This window comes from Amaranthus tricolor, chromosome 4 (genome assembly GCF_026212465.1).
Source record: "Amaranthus tricolor cultivar Red isolate AtriRed21 chromosome 4, ASM2621246v1, whole genome shotgun sequence".
Classification (NCBI taxonomy): Eukaryota; Viridiplantae; Streptophyta; class Magnoliopsida; order Caryophyllales; family Amaranthaceae; genus Amaranthus; species Amaranthus tricolor.
The window spans coordinates 10,447,054-10,462,612 of record NC_080050.1 but is presented as its reverse complement, the minus strand read 5'-3'; the positions used below and the strand labels follow the sequence as shown (position 1 = coordinate 10,462,612).

The 15,559-nt window shown below is 32.1% G+C and overlaps 1 protein-coding gene across 1 annotated transcript; it reads left to right on the top strand.

Moving 5' to 3' along the window:
* The first annotated feature begins 2,716 nt into the window (after positions 1-2,716).
* On the top strand, positions 2,717-14,323 carry LOC130809814 (probable tRNA N6-adenosine threonylcarbamoyltransferase, mitochondrial). Its single transcript, XM_057675635.1, has 13 exons — positions 2,717-3,282; positions 3,398-3,442; positions 5,378-5,452; positions 7,909-8,005; positions 9,409-9,499; positions 10,054-10,103; positions 10,405-10,595; positions 10,697-10,782; positions 12,413-12,488; positions 12,595-12,678; positions 12,753-12,867; positions 13,101-13,189; positions 13,854-14,323. The coding sequence occupies exons 1-13, from the start codon at positions 2,998-3,000 to the stop codon at positions 13,986-13,988; spliced, it is 1,419 nt and encodes a 472-aa protein (XP_057531618.1). The 5' UTR covers positions 2,717-2,997; the 3' UTR covers positions 13,989-14,323.
* The last annotated feature ends 1,236 nt before the right edge of the window (positions 14,324-15,559 follow it).

Genomic DNA, 15,559 nt, shown 5'->3' with positions numbered 1-15,559 from the left:
GAGTGTAGTGGGTAGTTATTTTCCTTACTAAATTACGTGACTTTCCTATATAAAAGAACGTAATTTTTAACCGGTTATTTGTGTAGAAAATTAACAAGAAATATTCATTGCTCCTTAATTGCCAATTAACTTAGAAATATTTCTTGTGCAACTCGTTAATTTTATCCTTAGGTTTTTGGCCTTTGTAAAAGGGTTTTTGAGAGAATTATTGTAACTAGACTTGGGAAAGTTTAGCGGAGAAAGAGACCTTCATAGAGAAAGCTTGAGCTTCGTGGTAAGCGAGAGAAAGAGAAAAGAGAAAGAAAAAGAGAATTGTTGGCCTATTTTGTTTATTTTATGTAATTGTAACGAATTGTCTAAAACATAGTAGAGAATTTGAAATCCTGAAGGGTCATGGTTTTTCCTTCTATTTAGGCTTATAAGGTTTCCACGTAAAAATTGTTTTGTCTCTTTCTAAGTTTGCGGATTAAGTTCAAGTTTTTTATTTCGCAAAAACAAGGCAAAAACGCTTAAACTTATCAAACAACAATTCAACCCCCTCTTATTATCTCTAACCGTTTCCACATAATGCATGTCATTGTACTACTTTTTCCGTTCCATAATATTTGCGACATTACAAGATTATGCACTATTCATTCATCACCCTTAATTTTTGATTTTTTTACTTAAAAAGTTAAAATATAGTCAATTTAAATCTTGTTTAATTTCCTCACAATGCTAAAATTATTAATATTAAATTTTTTATGAATTTTTATTATTCATAATTAAAGAAATGAAGAATTTAATGAGTATATCAGAGTGGAAAAATCAAATGGTGCAAGTATTTTAGAATGGGGAAGTCTATAACTATTAATAAAACAAAATGCTGCTGACATCATCATTTTAAAATTTGCTTACGTGTCTCTTCCTCAAAAAAAGTTTTCCCCTAAAATTTAATGATCATGTCATTGTTATCATGACTTATTTTTATATATTTGACTTTACTATAATCTAATTATTATTTTTTACTTTCTAGGTTACATCATTTAATTTATCAGAGAATCTTATATTTTATTTTATATTTTTCAACTATTTATAAATCTTTTTAATTTTATTTATTAAATGAGCATTATTTGATAAATTTGATATTTTGAGATGATTAAAACATTATAATTTTTGTCTTTTGTTATGATTTATTTGTCATGAATTAGATTTGCACAATCACCTTGCGCGCACAATGCAAAATATCAAACAATATACGTAATGTATATAGCTGTTTAAAGTTTAGAGGGAAATGAAAAATAACTATAATGTAAAATTTATTTCTTAAAATTTTAATTTTTTAGTTCATACAAATATGTTAGAAAATTTTTAAAAATCATGCATCGCACGAACACTATCTAGTATATTATAACAACAATAATAAAAATATAATAGTCACATTACATCAATTCAACATTTAAATTGCTAAATTAACCAATTCAATCAAGGAGATATCAAAAATTCAAACACATTAATCCAAAAATTAAATTTTTTTAGCTTTAACTTTTGAATTTAAATTGAATTTTGAAATATTTACGAAAAAAGGAAAGAAAAAAAATTAAATTATTCAAATTAAAATCTAATTTTAGTTATTAATTTAATTCATATAAATTACGAAAAATTTACCTAGAATAATTCAATCCTTTCATAATTTTCCTATAATAATCTCATCTATTGATTAATTATGAATAATCTTAACTTTATGGCGTATTTGCCTAGAGTAAACTTGGGTAACCTGATGACCTACTATACTATGTAATTTACCAAAAAAATAAACTGAACATTAATTTAAATTAGAGAAAATATTTGAAAATTCACGTTAAAAATTTCTAAATAATAAAAACATTATAATTTTTTAATATTTTATTCGGCTTTTTATTTTAATCTATCTTTTAAAACAAAAAAACTTGCTATAGCAAGTCATCCTATTATTGGGTTTACTGTCGAAAAATACGCCTTAAAGTTGGGATTATTTATGGTTAATTAAAAGGTGGGATTATTGTATGAAAATCATAAAAAGGTTGGATTATTGTAGATACTTTTTTCATAAATTAAAATAATTTAAATATGCTATTTCAACCCAAATTTAATCCCCTCTAATATAATGAAATAATAATTAACATATTAAAACTTTATTTATGATCATATAAAAATATACAAGAGGCTAACTAATACCTTAGGTGAAAGTTATTCGGATAAAACCCTAAGCCAAAAAAATCCAAAAGCGAATAAAAAATATGATTTGGACTTTTCATAAATTGATTGGATTTAGATTATAAATTTCTAAATCGAATATTTTGGAATAGTGCTTCCACTTATTATCCATTTGTTGTGAATAATCCATACCATTGATTATTTCTAAATAAGCTAACTTTTAAATATTATTTGCTAACAACACTCATTTTCAAATTTTAACCGATTATTATTGGTACCTACCACCAAAGAGGGGTAGAATAAAACTAACGAAGAAGCATAAGAGGGAAGAAGTGAGTGAAACGGCTAATAGGTACCTACAATAGCCGATTAAAATGTAAAAATGAGTACTACCAACAATTAATATACAAAAATTGGATTTTAAAATAATTAACATTAGAGATTATTTATAGTAAATAGACAATAACTGAGATAAATTATTTTATACAATTTTTAAAAAAACAACAACAAAATGAAAACAACACTTTCAGTTTATAGGCTGTTTTTATTCGACCTACTTATCTTATACAACCTCCGTCTTCTATCAAACACAGAAATTCATCAATGGTTGGCTTCTAATTTTTTACCAAAATTCCAAGGGTAGCAGTTAATAGATTCGCCACTGTGTATTATCCTTCTTCTCTAGAGTAATTCGCTGAAGAGAACCACAGTAATCACCTGAAATGCCTTCAAATGTCCATCATTAATCATCAACAACCACCATTACTTGTACTGAACTCTATGCTATCCTTCTTTTTGTGAGTTCATCCTCTGCTTTAACAAATGGTGTATATGGCGGCAAGCTTTTCCACCGCTTTACTACTACATCGCTTTACTCTTGTCTTTCCTTTATCCAATTTATCTTCCAAACTTACACCATTTCACACCACACATCATCGTAGAAAACTACGATTTCATCCATTTGATTTTCGCAGCTCTTCATTACCCGCTATTTGTTCAACTACCCAGTTTAATTCTCACAGGACCCAGTTAGGAAAAGTGGAAGATAGGGATAATTTGGTTGTTCTTGGTATTGAAACCAGCTGTGATGACACTGCTGCGGCTGTTGTATGTGTTTTTTTTTGCTTTGTTTTTCTGGGATTTTAGTATTGTTTTCAATAATTTGAGTTTGATTTTGTTTATTTTTGTTTTTGGTTTATGATTTTGTATGTTGGGATATTAGGTGACAAGCAATGGTGACATTCTTAGTCAAGTTGTGTCATCTCAGGTATATATACTTTTTAATGCTTCTTTAATGATGATTTTATAGGTCGAATTGTTCAGTGTTTGGTTAAATCTAATGCTTTGAGAGTAGTATCCAAGTCTGCTGTTAATTCAAGTTTTTCCTTTATTATAGTTGGTGTGGTTTATACACATATTGCTTTTGTATTGAGCTCACTATCACATGATTCACTAATCCCCTTTCGAATTGCAAATCAAAATAAGCAAACTATGGTCGGTTTTGGGTTATTTTTGGGTCATTTTGAGCGAATTGCGAATTTAAAAAGCGAATTAACTAGCGAATTATGCTACACTGATTGAGTGTGAGTAATGTGTAAGATTGATTGTTTTGGATTTAGTTGTAATTGTGATCAAAGGCATTCCCATATTAGTTCAAGGACGAGACACATTTAGTTCACATTTATGGCGACATTTTATAAAACATGATCGACATTTAAGCCAAGGTTTAATCTTGAAACCAATATAAGGTGTTATTTGGTGAAGTATTGGTTGAATTTTAAATGCTTTGAGTGTTTGAATTGGAAATGCCTGAGGTGCTTACTTGCTGATCTTTTGATTGACATCTTTGAGGAGGAGCCATGTCCATTTTGTTTTCATATTTGAGTATCACTATTGTTTGTTATTCAATAAGAGTTCTGTAAGGATAGCCAAGCATATGTTGATCATTGGCAATGAAAACATACCAGTAGAGTTTTTCAAATGGCAAGTAATACCCCTTCTATCCCATTTAATTTTCACCTAATTTCTATTTTAGGTTGTCCCACTTATTTTGCACAATTTCCTATTTTGGTAATAGTCCCCACAACTTTCTTTTAATCCCACCCAAATTCATTCACTCTTTGTACTTGATACCACTTGATATACCAATCACAAACTAATATTAACACCTCTTTGAAGGAGGTGCAAATCAACTGGGACGTAGGGATTAGTTGATTGGTATTGTGAGTGACATATGATAAAGAGTGGATTTTAAAGTGTTTCATTTTCTCTCAATGTGAAATACTCACTGAAAGGAGGTTGGAGGTTTATGCACAAATTTTGTGTTTATTTTGGGTTTTTAATAAGGAAAAATTACCAGTAATAATACAACCTTTTGCTTATTTCCCTACAATAATACCAATTTTTAATTAACTATGAATAATACCAACTTAGGGGGTGTTTTTTCCTAGAATATCGCTAACATGTTAAAAATCAAACTATAGGAGATTATATGACAAAAAAATGGCAAATTAGTTGATAAACTAAAGTTGGTATTATTCTATTAAAAAACGACTCTAAGTTGGTGTTTTTCATAGTTAATCAAAAGTTTGTATTATTGTAGGGAAATTAACGATTGGTTGTAATATTCATAGTAATTTTTCCTTTTAATAATAGCTATAACATTCCATTCTATTACTCAAGTCCCAAGTTATAAAGTGGCTCTTTCATAGGTGAGGTTTCGAGGGTCTACCTTACCTTGTTAAAATATAATAAAAAGGTTGTTTTCATTGACCCTTGGTAGCAAGCACCATTGCAACATTGTTTAAATAAGAAGTGCACATAATTTAATGAGTTATTTTAATATTGTCCTTTATAATTAGAAACCATAGAAGTATAAGTCTTTGGCCTAGTCAAAATAAGGGACAAGATTTGGAAAAATAGCTAAAAAGATAAAATTAATGCTTTTAAATTGAAGATTCTATCAATAAATTAACTTCTTTTTTACTGGTAAGTGAATCCTTAACAATCCTTTGGCATTTTCCTTTTGAAAGGAAACATTGTTTAAGTTTTTTGGTACATTTGTTTAGAAGTTTAGATTCCTCAATTAAAGGAGTTGATTTTTAAGACCTTTTATCTGACTCTTAAATTCATTCCAACATATAGTGCGTTGAACCTTAGTTGTGATTATCCACATATATATTCTGATTTTGTGCTAATCAAGGCAGATTTGCTTGCCCAATATGGAGGAGTTGCCCCAAAAATGGCGGAAGAGGCTCATTTGAGAGCCATTGATCAGGTTTACATCTATGGCTAATTAATCTTCCTTCACTTTTTTAGTTGTAACTCCACTCATCATTTGCGTTTACCAAGTTAATCTTGCATATCCTTTTCATTTGTCTAGATGCTGTTGAATTGCCTTGGATCCTAAATTTTGTTTTTTATGTTATTTATATTGTTACTTGGACTATAAAGAATGGAAAGACTAATGAAGACTTGAGCTGTTATCCAAACAAATATTTGGATGTCTTTGAATATGTTAGGTTTAGAAAAGATTTTGAACCTTGAACGTGTATTTCAATCGAATAACTTAAGTGTATCGGTGCAATATCTCCATGCAATTGTATTTGGTATTCAATTATGTACTTTAATAGTTATATCAAAAGAAACAAGAGGAAATACGTGCAAGAAGTGCATATTGCCTTATGGTTGGCGATGCTGCCTTGATTAAGAGCTTTCCAAACTTCTCCTATTGGGATTTGGACTAGGATGACGTCGAGGAAGGAGGATCATTGTTTAGTGTTTAGTCTTCACACTTACGTAATATGTAACAAATAAGGATCAACCTACCACTATGAAGATCCATCCATGTTTGCCAAGAAGGAGAATATTTGATTCCACAATGAACGTTAAAAACTTGTGAAGTTAGGATATAAAATTAAATAGGATTTAATTATTAGTGTGAATTGGTTCGTTAATTCAAATTTAAGAGTTAAGAAGCCCACGAGAAAGATTTTGTATAAGATCAATAAAGGGACAAATGAAAAAGTGGCGTGCAAATTCAAGGCCCAATCTTAGTGCAAGATTAAGCATGAATCAGCTTGGCCCAAAGTTATTGCATCAAATTGTTTCAAAACATCATGGTGTATGGAGCAAGGCCACACGTCACACAAGGATCAAGACTCATTGATAGGTTCAAGTCATCCAAGCCTATAAGGAACCTGAGTCCAAGATCATTCAAGACCTCTTCAATTGGACATTCATCTAAATCTATGATCTATCCTAAACCTAGTTTTATTAAGTTCTCTTCATTTAATTAGAATTCTATTACTTTTAGTACTCTTAATCTCTTATTTTGTACCACTATGAATAATGGCTCTTAGTTATCAATATAATCATGTTTGAGTGATTAAAAATTTTGAACTTGTGTTCTTTCTTAGTTTCTTCATTAACTCTTTTAAGATCGAGAGTGAGTGAGATTTGCCCTTGCTTGATTAGGAATTAAGCCAACCTAATCTTTCAAAGTTGTAAACTTAGAATTTCTCTTTTGCGGTGCTTTTATATGAAAGAGAGCTAAGTGTGGTGTTGTTCCTCTCTATTAAATCACACACCAAAAATCATCTTCCCTGTTACATCCACACAACATTTATCAATTATTTCACCTTTCTTTGTCCATAATCCCAAGCACTCTTGGTACAATTCTCTAAGTGCCAAACTTTCTTATATGAACCGTTATTTTCGATACAAATCAGAGTCAATAACAACATCTAGATAGTTATTCAATTTCGTTGATGCCAGCTGTAACATTCCTATCCGCAAGACCATCACTCCTTTGTTATTGATGGGTCTTCGTTGTCATTTCTGCTTGAGTTTTAAAAGTTAAAAAGATTTTTATACTTGCTCCGCTTCCGGAGGGCATTGAAGTTTTCATTGGTGATATAGAAGCTGGAAGAACTAGATGTCAACCACTTCTATGTTACCGCAATGGCACTAATGATATGGACTTCGAATAGCCTATTAAATTTAAAAATTGCGTTTCCAATTAACCCTTGATTGCAAACATCATTTACCACTTCATATAAATAAGAGTCGCGTATGATTTGATGAGTCCTTTTACTATTGTTTGTTAGACTTTAAAGTCTAGATTCAAAAATGCTGTAACGGAACGGTGATAGGGGTAATGGGAGATATGCGGTTATCATAACACCTAACTATCGGTTGAATCATAAGATGTCCCTTGATATGGCTCAGTACGCGATTTTTTTACACATTTACATCACAGGAAATATTAGATTGTTTGTTTTGAAAACCTTTTACAATGTGACCGATGCAATGAATTATAAATCTTTGGTTCCTTTTGTAATGGGCATATATAATTAGCCTTGAATTACGATCAACTACGATTATGTTGTTTGTACCCTTTACGTATTCTCATTGTGAAAAGTGATTAGATTAGAGGGTTTAAGGTCTATCTTGGCTTGCTCTTTGGGGTAGAGTGTTATGGAATTTGGCTTTTACATATAGGCTATTATTTTTTCAGACACTTCATAGAGATTATATACAACAAGAATTTACAATACATATGTTTTTACTAACTCACCCCTATTCAAAGTAGAACTTTCTTTATTGTTAATGGTATGACTTAGATTCATTTATTTGGGTTCTCAAGTTTATGTGTGTAGAAAAACATAGTTGAAATTGTCACATGTAACTATGTCAATGTTCTTGTTCTTTTCCTTTCTTTCTTTGACGTAGGTAACACAATCAGCCCTTGATAAAGCAAATATAACAGCTAAAGATCTCTCTGCTGTTGCAGTTACCATAGGTCCTGGATTGAGCCTTTGCCTACGTGGTAATGTACTTCGTTATCTGTTCATGTCTTTGATTTTATTTTGCTTCACAATATAAAACTTTTTTTCAACAATTTTACAAATCTTAGGAGTGAGCGTGGAAGTCACGAGAAGATAGTTAATCATTTATGTTTGATGGTTAGTTTGTTGAGTCATTATTTAATGCATGTTGCAGACTCATTGCATTTTAGGACACTGGAAAATGCTTTATGTTGGTGTAAAGTGATTGAGAGTAGGGGCATTTATTTTAGAGGCAGAAGGTTCTAAACATTTATTTTTGTTATGTATATAGACTTGGTTAACATTTTGCTCACCCATGGTGTTGAAATTTCCAATCGATTCTTTGATTGCCATTTACCCTATTGTTTAAAAGGGAAAGAGTTTGATTCTTTGATGATGGGTATCAATCTCTCGTCTAAGTCTCTTTCATCATTTGTGTATTCTAGTGTCTTATCTTCCTAGTTTTTGTATATGACTTCTTGATCTTTTTTAGGGGAGATAACTTATGTTAGAGTAATTAGTACCTCCTCAACAGATATGCATCAACTTTACTTTCATAATCTTCTTTAGAACAATCACTATTCAATTTTTATATTACATGTAAATAAAATAGTCATAGCTCTTTGGTTTAAATTATAATGGACTATATTAAAATACTCATCAAATTATGTGCACTTTTCATTTATGTTCAGTTGTGATATTTACTACCAAGGATCAATCAAAAATAACCTCTTAATTATCACTAACAAGTGTATAATAAGGATATGGTTGCATCCAAACCTCCAAAACTCACTCTAAGTAGGAGCCACTTAATAGCATTGGGGCAATGAAATGTTGTTGTATTATATGTAAATAAAATCATAGAGCTTTGAAATATGTATACATTGACAAAACGAAGAATATATTACGTTGTAATATGTGTTTTTACATTTTTTGCTGAGTCAAATTTAATATTAAACAAGTCTAGATGGACCTTTTTTTGCAATTCTAGTGAAAGTGGTGGTGTGGATTACTAGCAGCTGCAACATTGTGGAGCTTATATGAAACTGTCTGACGTGGTTATGTCTTGTTTTCGTCGCTTTTTTATTATACTAAAAGGGTCATAAAGAACTGATTTTCTCTTGAAGATTGAATATATTTTGAAATTAAGGAATAATCAGGCAAATATTAGGATTGATAGTATACGTGTACAGGATGCACAAAAAACTCACTTCGTAGTTATCTTATCATTTGGATGGTTGAAAGATTCTTTTAAGGTAGATTCATAGATTAAATTTGGGATCATGATTACTTCCCTCCCCTTTTCCTTATATGTTTGACACTAGAGGATTAGAAATGTTGTACAGCTTTCAAAAGTCATTTTTAGTTAAGATTTTGATTTTATGATTTACTACTTGTTATGTAGTTGGTGTCCGTAAGGCTCGAGAAATTGCTGGTAGTTTTCAACTACCTATAGTAGGTGTGCATCACATGGAGGCTCATACTTTAGTAGCGAGGTATGGAAGGAATTTATGTACAAAAAAATACCTATGGTCATTTTAGAGAATCGGGTATCCAAGTCAATAACAATTTTTTAAATCTGTATATATAACAGAAAATCTGTATTCATAAACTATGATAAGGAACCACTTTTTTTAAATTGAAGAGTTTTGAAAGGGCTTGGATGGTGATGATATCTTGGACTTATTATATACATTTTTTGTTTTATATACTATTTTTTGGAAAAATTTACGCTAATAATTCCACCTCTTGCCCATCGCTGAAAATAAAGCCACCTATCAATTATTCTCTAATAATTCTATTTGTGACTTTATTTATTTGGTGAATATAATTGCTGAAAATAAACCACTTGGATTCACTAATAGGTGGGATTATTTAAAATAATAATCAATATATGGGTTTATTTTATCAATATTAAATTTTCTTTTTGATACCTTTCCATGTATAATGGTATGAAAAAAGTTATGAATAGATACAATGTTGCAAATTTGGTAAAAAAAATTTCAAGGCTACCGTTTGCTACTGTATTTATCAATTTCTTAATGTTCAGGTTGACAGATAGACAAGTGAAATTTCCTTTCATGGCCCTGCTTATTTCAGGTAATGATGATTACTTGATACCATTTTTAAGTGATGGAGTTTCGAATTATGACTATGTTTCCATGATGGAGTTTCGTTGTGGAAAACTTGAAATTTGAAGTAAGATTGGAAGTTATTCTGACATAACATTGAAAGTTATAAACCTTGGCATTTGCGAGAATCAGCAGTTTGTTGTGGTCTTCTGGATATTTTGCGAAGATGTTTTGAAAGTTGTCAACAGAAACCTATCATTAGAATTTAAATCCCATTTTTTTAAAGGATACCTATAGTGAGTATCCCTGAATTTGATTGTTCTTTCTAGGAGGGCACAACCTTCTGATTCTTGCACGTGACCTTGGCCATTACATACAACTTGGAACAACCATAGACGACGCAATTGGCGAAGCATATGACAAAACAGCAAAGTGGCTTGGCCTTGATTTGAGGAAGAGTGGTGGTCCGGCTATAGAGGAGCTTGCTCATGAGGGTGACCCCGAGTCTGTCAAATTCAAAGTGCGTGCCTTCTCGAGTTTCTTGAATGCGACATACTTGTGGTTTTTTTATACTATTTGGAGAGAACTCATCACCAGTTGTTTTACTGTTTTGTAAATTAGATTCCAATGCAGCAGCACAAGGATTGCAATTTCTCGTATGCTGGTTTGAAGACTCAAGTGAAGTTGGCAATTGCATCAAAAGACATGTAAGTATCACTTGCTAGGGTTAAGCGAGCTTATATGTTGACACCCAACAAACTTCCCTTCGGGACATACTGTGCACTTACTTTTTGTTTTGGAGTACATCTTGGTCTTGAATTGATCTTAAACCCGTATCTCTGCACCTGAACAGCCAAAGAAGAATTTACTTAAAACCACCCTTAACCTTCCTTGACATACTTTTAGATTACCATACACGTTTTGTAAGAAACTTTATCTTTGACATGCTTACAATCACCATGGGAGTTCATTAACAAGAATAGTAATATGTCTAAAAAAAGTAAATTAGAAAATAAAATAAAAAGATAAAATTACAATATATATTTTGACGCATGATTTTGGTCATAAATTTCAAATTTTATTCTATATTAAGTAATATAATTAATATTTAAATAATTTAAAGTTTAGAAACGTATTCTACTTTTTTAATTAAAAATGATTTTATCTTTGTTAATGAACGCCTCGAGGGCGTCCTTTAGCAAGATCCTTAATAATTTACTAAAAATTACCATGTAGGTCATGTAAATATTGATGGGAGAAATAAAAGTCAAACTAAGAAAAATAAGATTATTAGAGTATAATTTAGAGGAAATAATTGGTTTAAAGGGGTGGAAATGGTTGTATAGTGATGAAGATCAATGAATGGAGGGATTAGTCAAGTCATTTTGTGGTAAACATTTACCCTACTTGAATGGAGGGGAAGTATCTACCCCCTTCTCCCCTTTAATATGGGTGATAATCTCCCATTTGCGTCCTTTTTCTCATACAATTTTATTCTTTTTGTCACCATGTTATAAAATAAACAAGAGAATTCACCCAAAAGAATAGCCTAGTAGTTGAGACGTGAGAGAGTTCATTTACTCTATAAACCCCACATTAGTTGCCCATACAACCAATGTGGACAAAGTCTCATAACCTTGTAATGACCTCAAATCCATTCCATTACACACTCCTTTTAAATCCACTTCTATTTACCTTTATTCCATATTTTGACATTTATTTTCTTTTCAAATATTTATCTCCAATACAAGCATGAAGGAAATTATACTATAAAAATCCACCTCTTAAGAAAAGTATATTTTTTTGGGAAATCAAATGGGGCATATTATTAATTAAAGCTCAATAGAGTCAACACAGGAAAAGGATCCGTAAAAATGTATACATCAGTGATCAGTCCCTTCATATTTCATCAAGCAATCAAATGGCTACACTACGAAAGTGAAGGACTTATTTAGAGCACAAATAATTGAAATTTTCATCACTAGAACGGTGCTAACCTCTACGTATATGGGGATTAGTAACAAAAGGTACCTTAAGACTAGGTTTTGGTATATTCATCTCATTATCTTTAAGTTCGTTTACTAAACTATCTTTTTTACTTGGAATATGTACTCAAATCAGTTGGCCACATTGGATATTGAATTTTATATAGGAAAGTTGCTTACTGTTTCTCATTCAGGCAGGTGTTTGTTACTGGAATCTCTTCCATTCCTTGCTTTACTCTGAATTAGTTTTGCTAGATTGGTTCTTAGATGTCACTTCTTTTGAAATTATTAACCAGTAAATAAACCTATTATGAACTTGATTCGATTTGATGAGTGATCTTGGACAATGCAGCAACCCAGAAATTCCACTTTCTTCTGCAAGTAGTCAAGATAGAAGTTTGAGAGCCGACATTGCTGCTTCATTCCAGGTTTTTACCATTTCAACACAACATTTTCATCCATTTTTAGCTCTATATTCTCTGCCTTCGAGGAATGACCCTTTGTGCGATATTTTTTTTGGCATTTGCATTGCAGCGAGTTGCAGTGTTACATCTGGCGGAAAGATGTGAACGAGCGATTGAATGGGCATTAAAGATGGAGCCATCAATTCAATATTTTGTAAGTACATATTGATTAAAATGAACCTGCTACTCAACTATCTGCATCTGAATCTCGTGTTCAATATTCTGTAGGTTGTCTCAGGTGGTGTTGCGTCAAATAAGTATGTAAGGGCGATACTTGATCAAGTTACCAAGAAAAAAGGTTTACAGCTTGTTTGTCCTCCGCCCAGCCTTTGTACTGACAATGGTAAATCACTCTTGTAGTCTGACTTTCATGCTCCTTTCCCCTGTGTTTTCCTCGAACAGAGTGTAAATAACTAATAAGGGTAAGGTTGCGTACATCCGACCCCGTAAACCCATCGCAGGTGGGGGCCACTTTATGCAATAGGTGTAATGTAATGTAAATATAGATTGCAAATAACTAAATGAATTAGAAATTTTGCATGATTACCTGTACAATTAACCCATTTACTTCAAAAGGTGTTATGGTTGCTTGGACTGGCATTGAACATTTTCGGATGGGAAGATTTGATCCACCTCCACCTGCCGAAGAACCAGAAGATTGTGTGGTATATTTCTGACACAGCTTTTTCCTTTTGTATTTCTCAATGTGCCCTTGTTTATTGCCTTACCTTTACGACTTGTTTGGTAATCAATACAAAATGGTGGGAATGGTAATGGGAAAATTAGTGTAATTTTGATAGGAATATTTCTTGACAAACTTAATGGCCATGCTTATTCTTCTTTAACAATCTTATATTCTTCACAAATCTCATTTCATTGCATTACCATTTGAACATGTGGTATAAGGTGGTAATGGGAAATTATGAACAAAAAAACTTTTCTATGATCACTTTCATTACCATGGGAATGGAATCATACATATCATGAAAGTTTACACTACAAATCATTTCCAAGACCACCAGTTAGTATTGTTAACCAAACGGGCTGTTAGAGGTATAATGGTGTATCGGCCTGAATTTCATGTCAACACCAAAGTTTGTTGCTGCTTGGTTTCGCTTTTGGATCAAGCCTATGTACTTTTTCGGGATAGGTTACTGGCCTTTTTCCTAATGAATGGGTTAGGGACATTTTAGAGTGGCCCATAAGGTAGGGTGGGATAATGACTTCACTGTGGAGTACCTTTAAATGAAGAAAGGTGATTAAATTTAATGATTTACGGAACACAAGTAATTTACTCACTTGGTATGACACTTGCACGTTGTGTTGCAGTATGATATCCGTCCTCGATGGCCACTGGGGGTGGAATTCGCTGAAGGTAAAAGTGAGGCACGCTCCCTGAGAAAAGCTAGGATGCATCCGTCACTCACATCTCTCATCCAAGGCTCAACACAACCACTTTCGTAGCATCGGCCAAGACCATACAACTATGATCACAGTAAATATCTATGATTCAAGACTATGCAAGGTTAACCTACTAATTGCATTCTCTTTCCAAATTCTCCTTTGGCTAATTAATTATTTTTAAGCCTTAAAACGAGTGAATCGTCTTTATTCTCAACTCTTGATCGACTTTTTAGAGTTTGTATCAGTTTCAATATCAGTTATAAGTTATCAGTATCTGCATTGATTCATTTAGAGTGGAAAGGAAGTGATTGGAGAGAATGATTATATTCAGCCACAAAATCGACAATCTTGTATAATCCAACTTTTCGATTGAGGGACATCACTATTTTCTTGAACACAGTTTTTATTTCATCTCTAGCCACTTTTTTTGCATAATCTCGCTTATCGGGACATCGTATACCCTCTTTATTGTGTGTAATGTTTCTTGATGTTAACACCTCGTCCTCCGAGATATCGCATTTTTCTTCGTATCATCTTGGATGTTACCTCTCTTATTGTCTACAATTTTTGTGCCGATATGAAATCATATGAGGCATTTTCGAGGAAGAGAAGAGGGAAAAAAGCTGATCAAGACCGGGTTCACAATTTCATTATATTCAATAATTTCTTTAGAAACATATAATGCTAACTTTTCCATATTCATGTACTACTTAATGTTTTAGTATAATTGTAAGTGAATTGACACTAAAAAAAATCAATGGTGACTAGACAAAATGCTATCCATTTGGTCGCTATCGGCATATAGCGACTAGATGTCTACCAAAGGCAACTATCGAAAAAGGAACTTTTTTTTTTACTATACTTAATGCTTGGGAATCATCCATGCAATACGTGCAATCATATACACTTGTTGTACTCCACTCGAACATCATAAAATACGCTGAAAATTCGTTAATTGTCCACATTGATGCGGTTCGAAGCTATAAGTTCTCCCATTTGGAGATGTTGAATGTTGGATCCTATCTTGCCATAATAACTTAAACTTGTGAATGAAAGGTTGGAAATATATGTCAATTTCATATTTTGGATTGCTAGGCCCAGGTACAACCACAATCAAGAATATACACAATTTTTCCATACACATCCAAGGATTGAGGTTGAATAGATCAAGTTAACACATTGTAATGAGTAATGTTGACCCAAATTGCCAAATGGGTTGAAATTAGTTATACACAAATTTAGATGTGCAGCACTAAATGTCAACCATGCTTCTACGTCTGATGGATGGCATATATATCCTAGTAGCGTAAAGTGCTCAATGTGCGGCCTCATGTGACTAATAGTGGCTTCAGAGGCATATACATGTTGTAATGGTTCAAGAGGAAAATAATGGAATTGTTTTTTGGAACTATTTCACGATTCTTTTTCTCTTCCACCAAGAAAATTGAAAGTCCCAAAACGAGTCGCGTTTGTGCTGGATTCTAATAAATCATACACCCATTAACACAACAATTCATTTTCTCTACCGACAATCCATGTGTCAATATGTGATTTCTTCATAGCATAAAAGTTGTGGCCTTGTGGGGCATGTTATTTTCTTTCAATAAAATTATCTTTTTCCGTTGACAAAG

What these genes read in the sequence shown, in the direction of transcription:
- LOC130809814 (XM_057675635.1), top strand. Translation starts at nt 2,998, where the DNA reads ATGGTGTATATGGCGGCAAGCTTTTCCACCGCTTTACTACTACATCGC. An exon ending in CATGGCCCTGCTTATTTCAG is followed by an intron (nt 10,104 to 10,404) that starts GTAATGATGATT and finishes TGTTCTTTCTAG; the next exon opens with GAGGGCACAACCTTCTGATT. An exon ending in GCAATTGCATCAAAAGACAT is followed by an intron (nt 10,783 to 12,412) that starts GTAAGTATCACT and finishes TGGACAATGCAG; the next exon opens with CAACCCAGAAATTCCACTTT.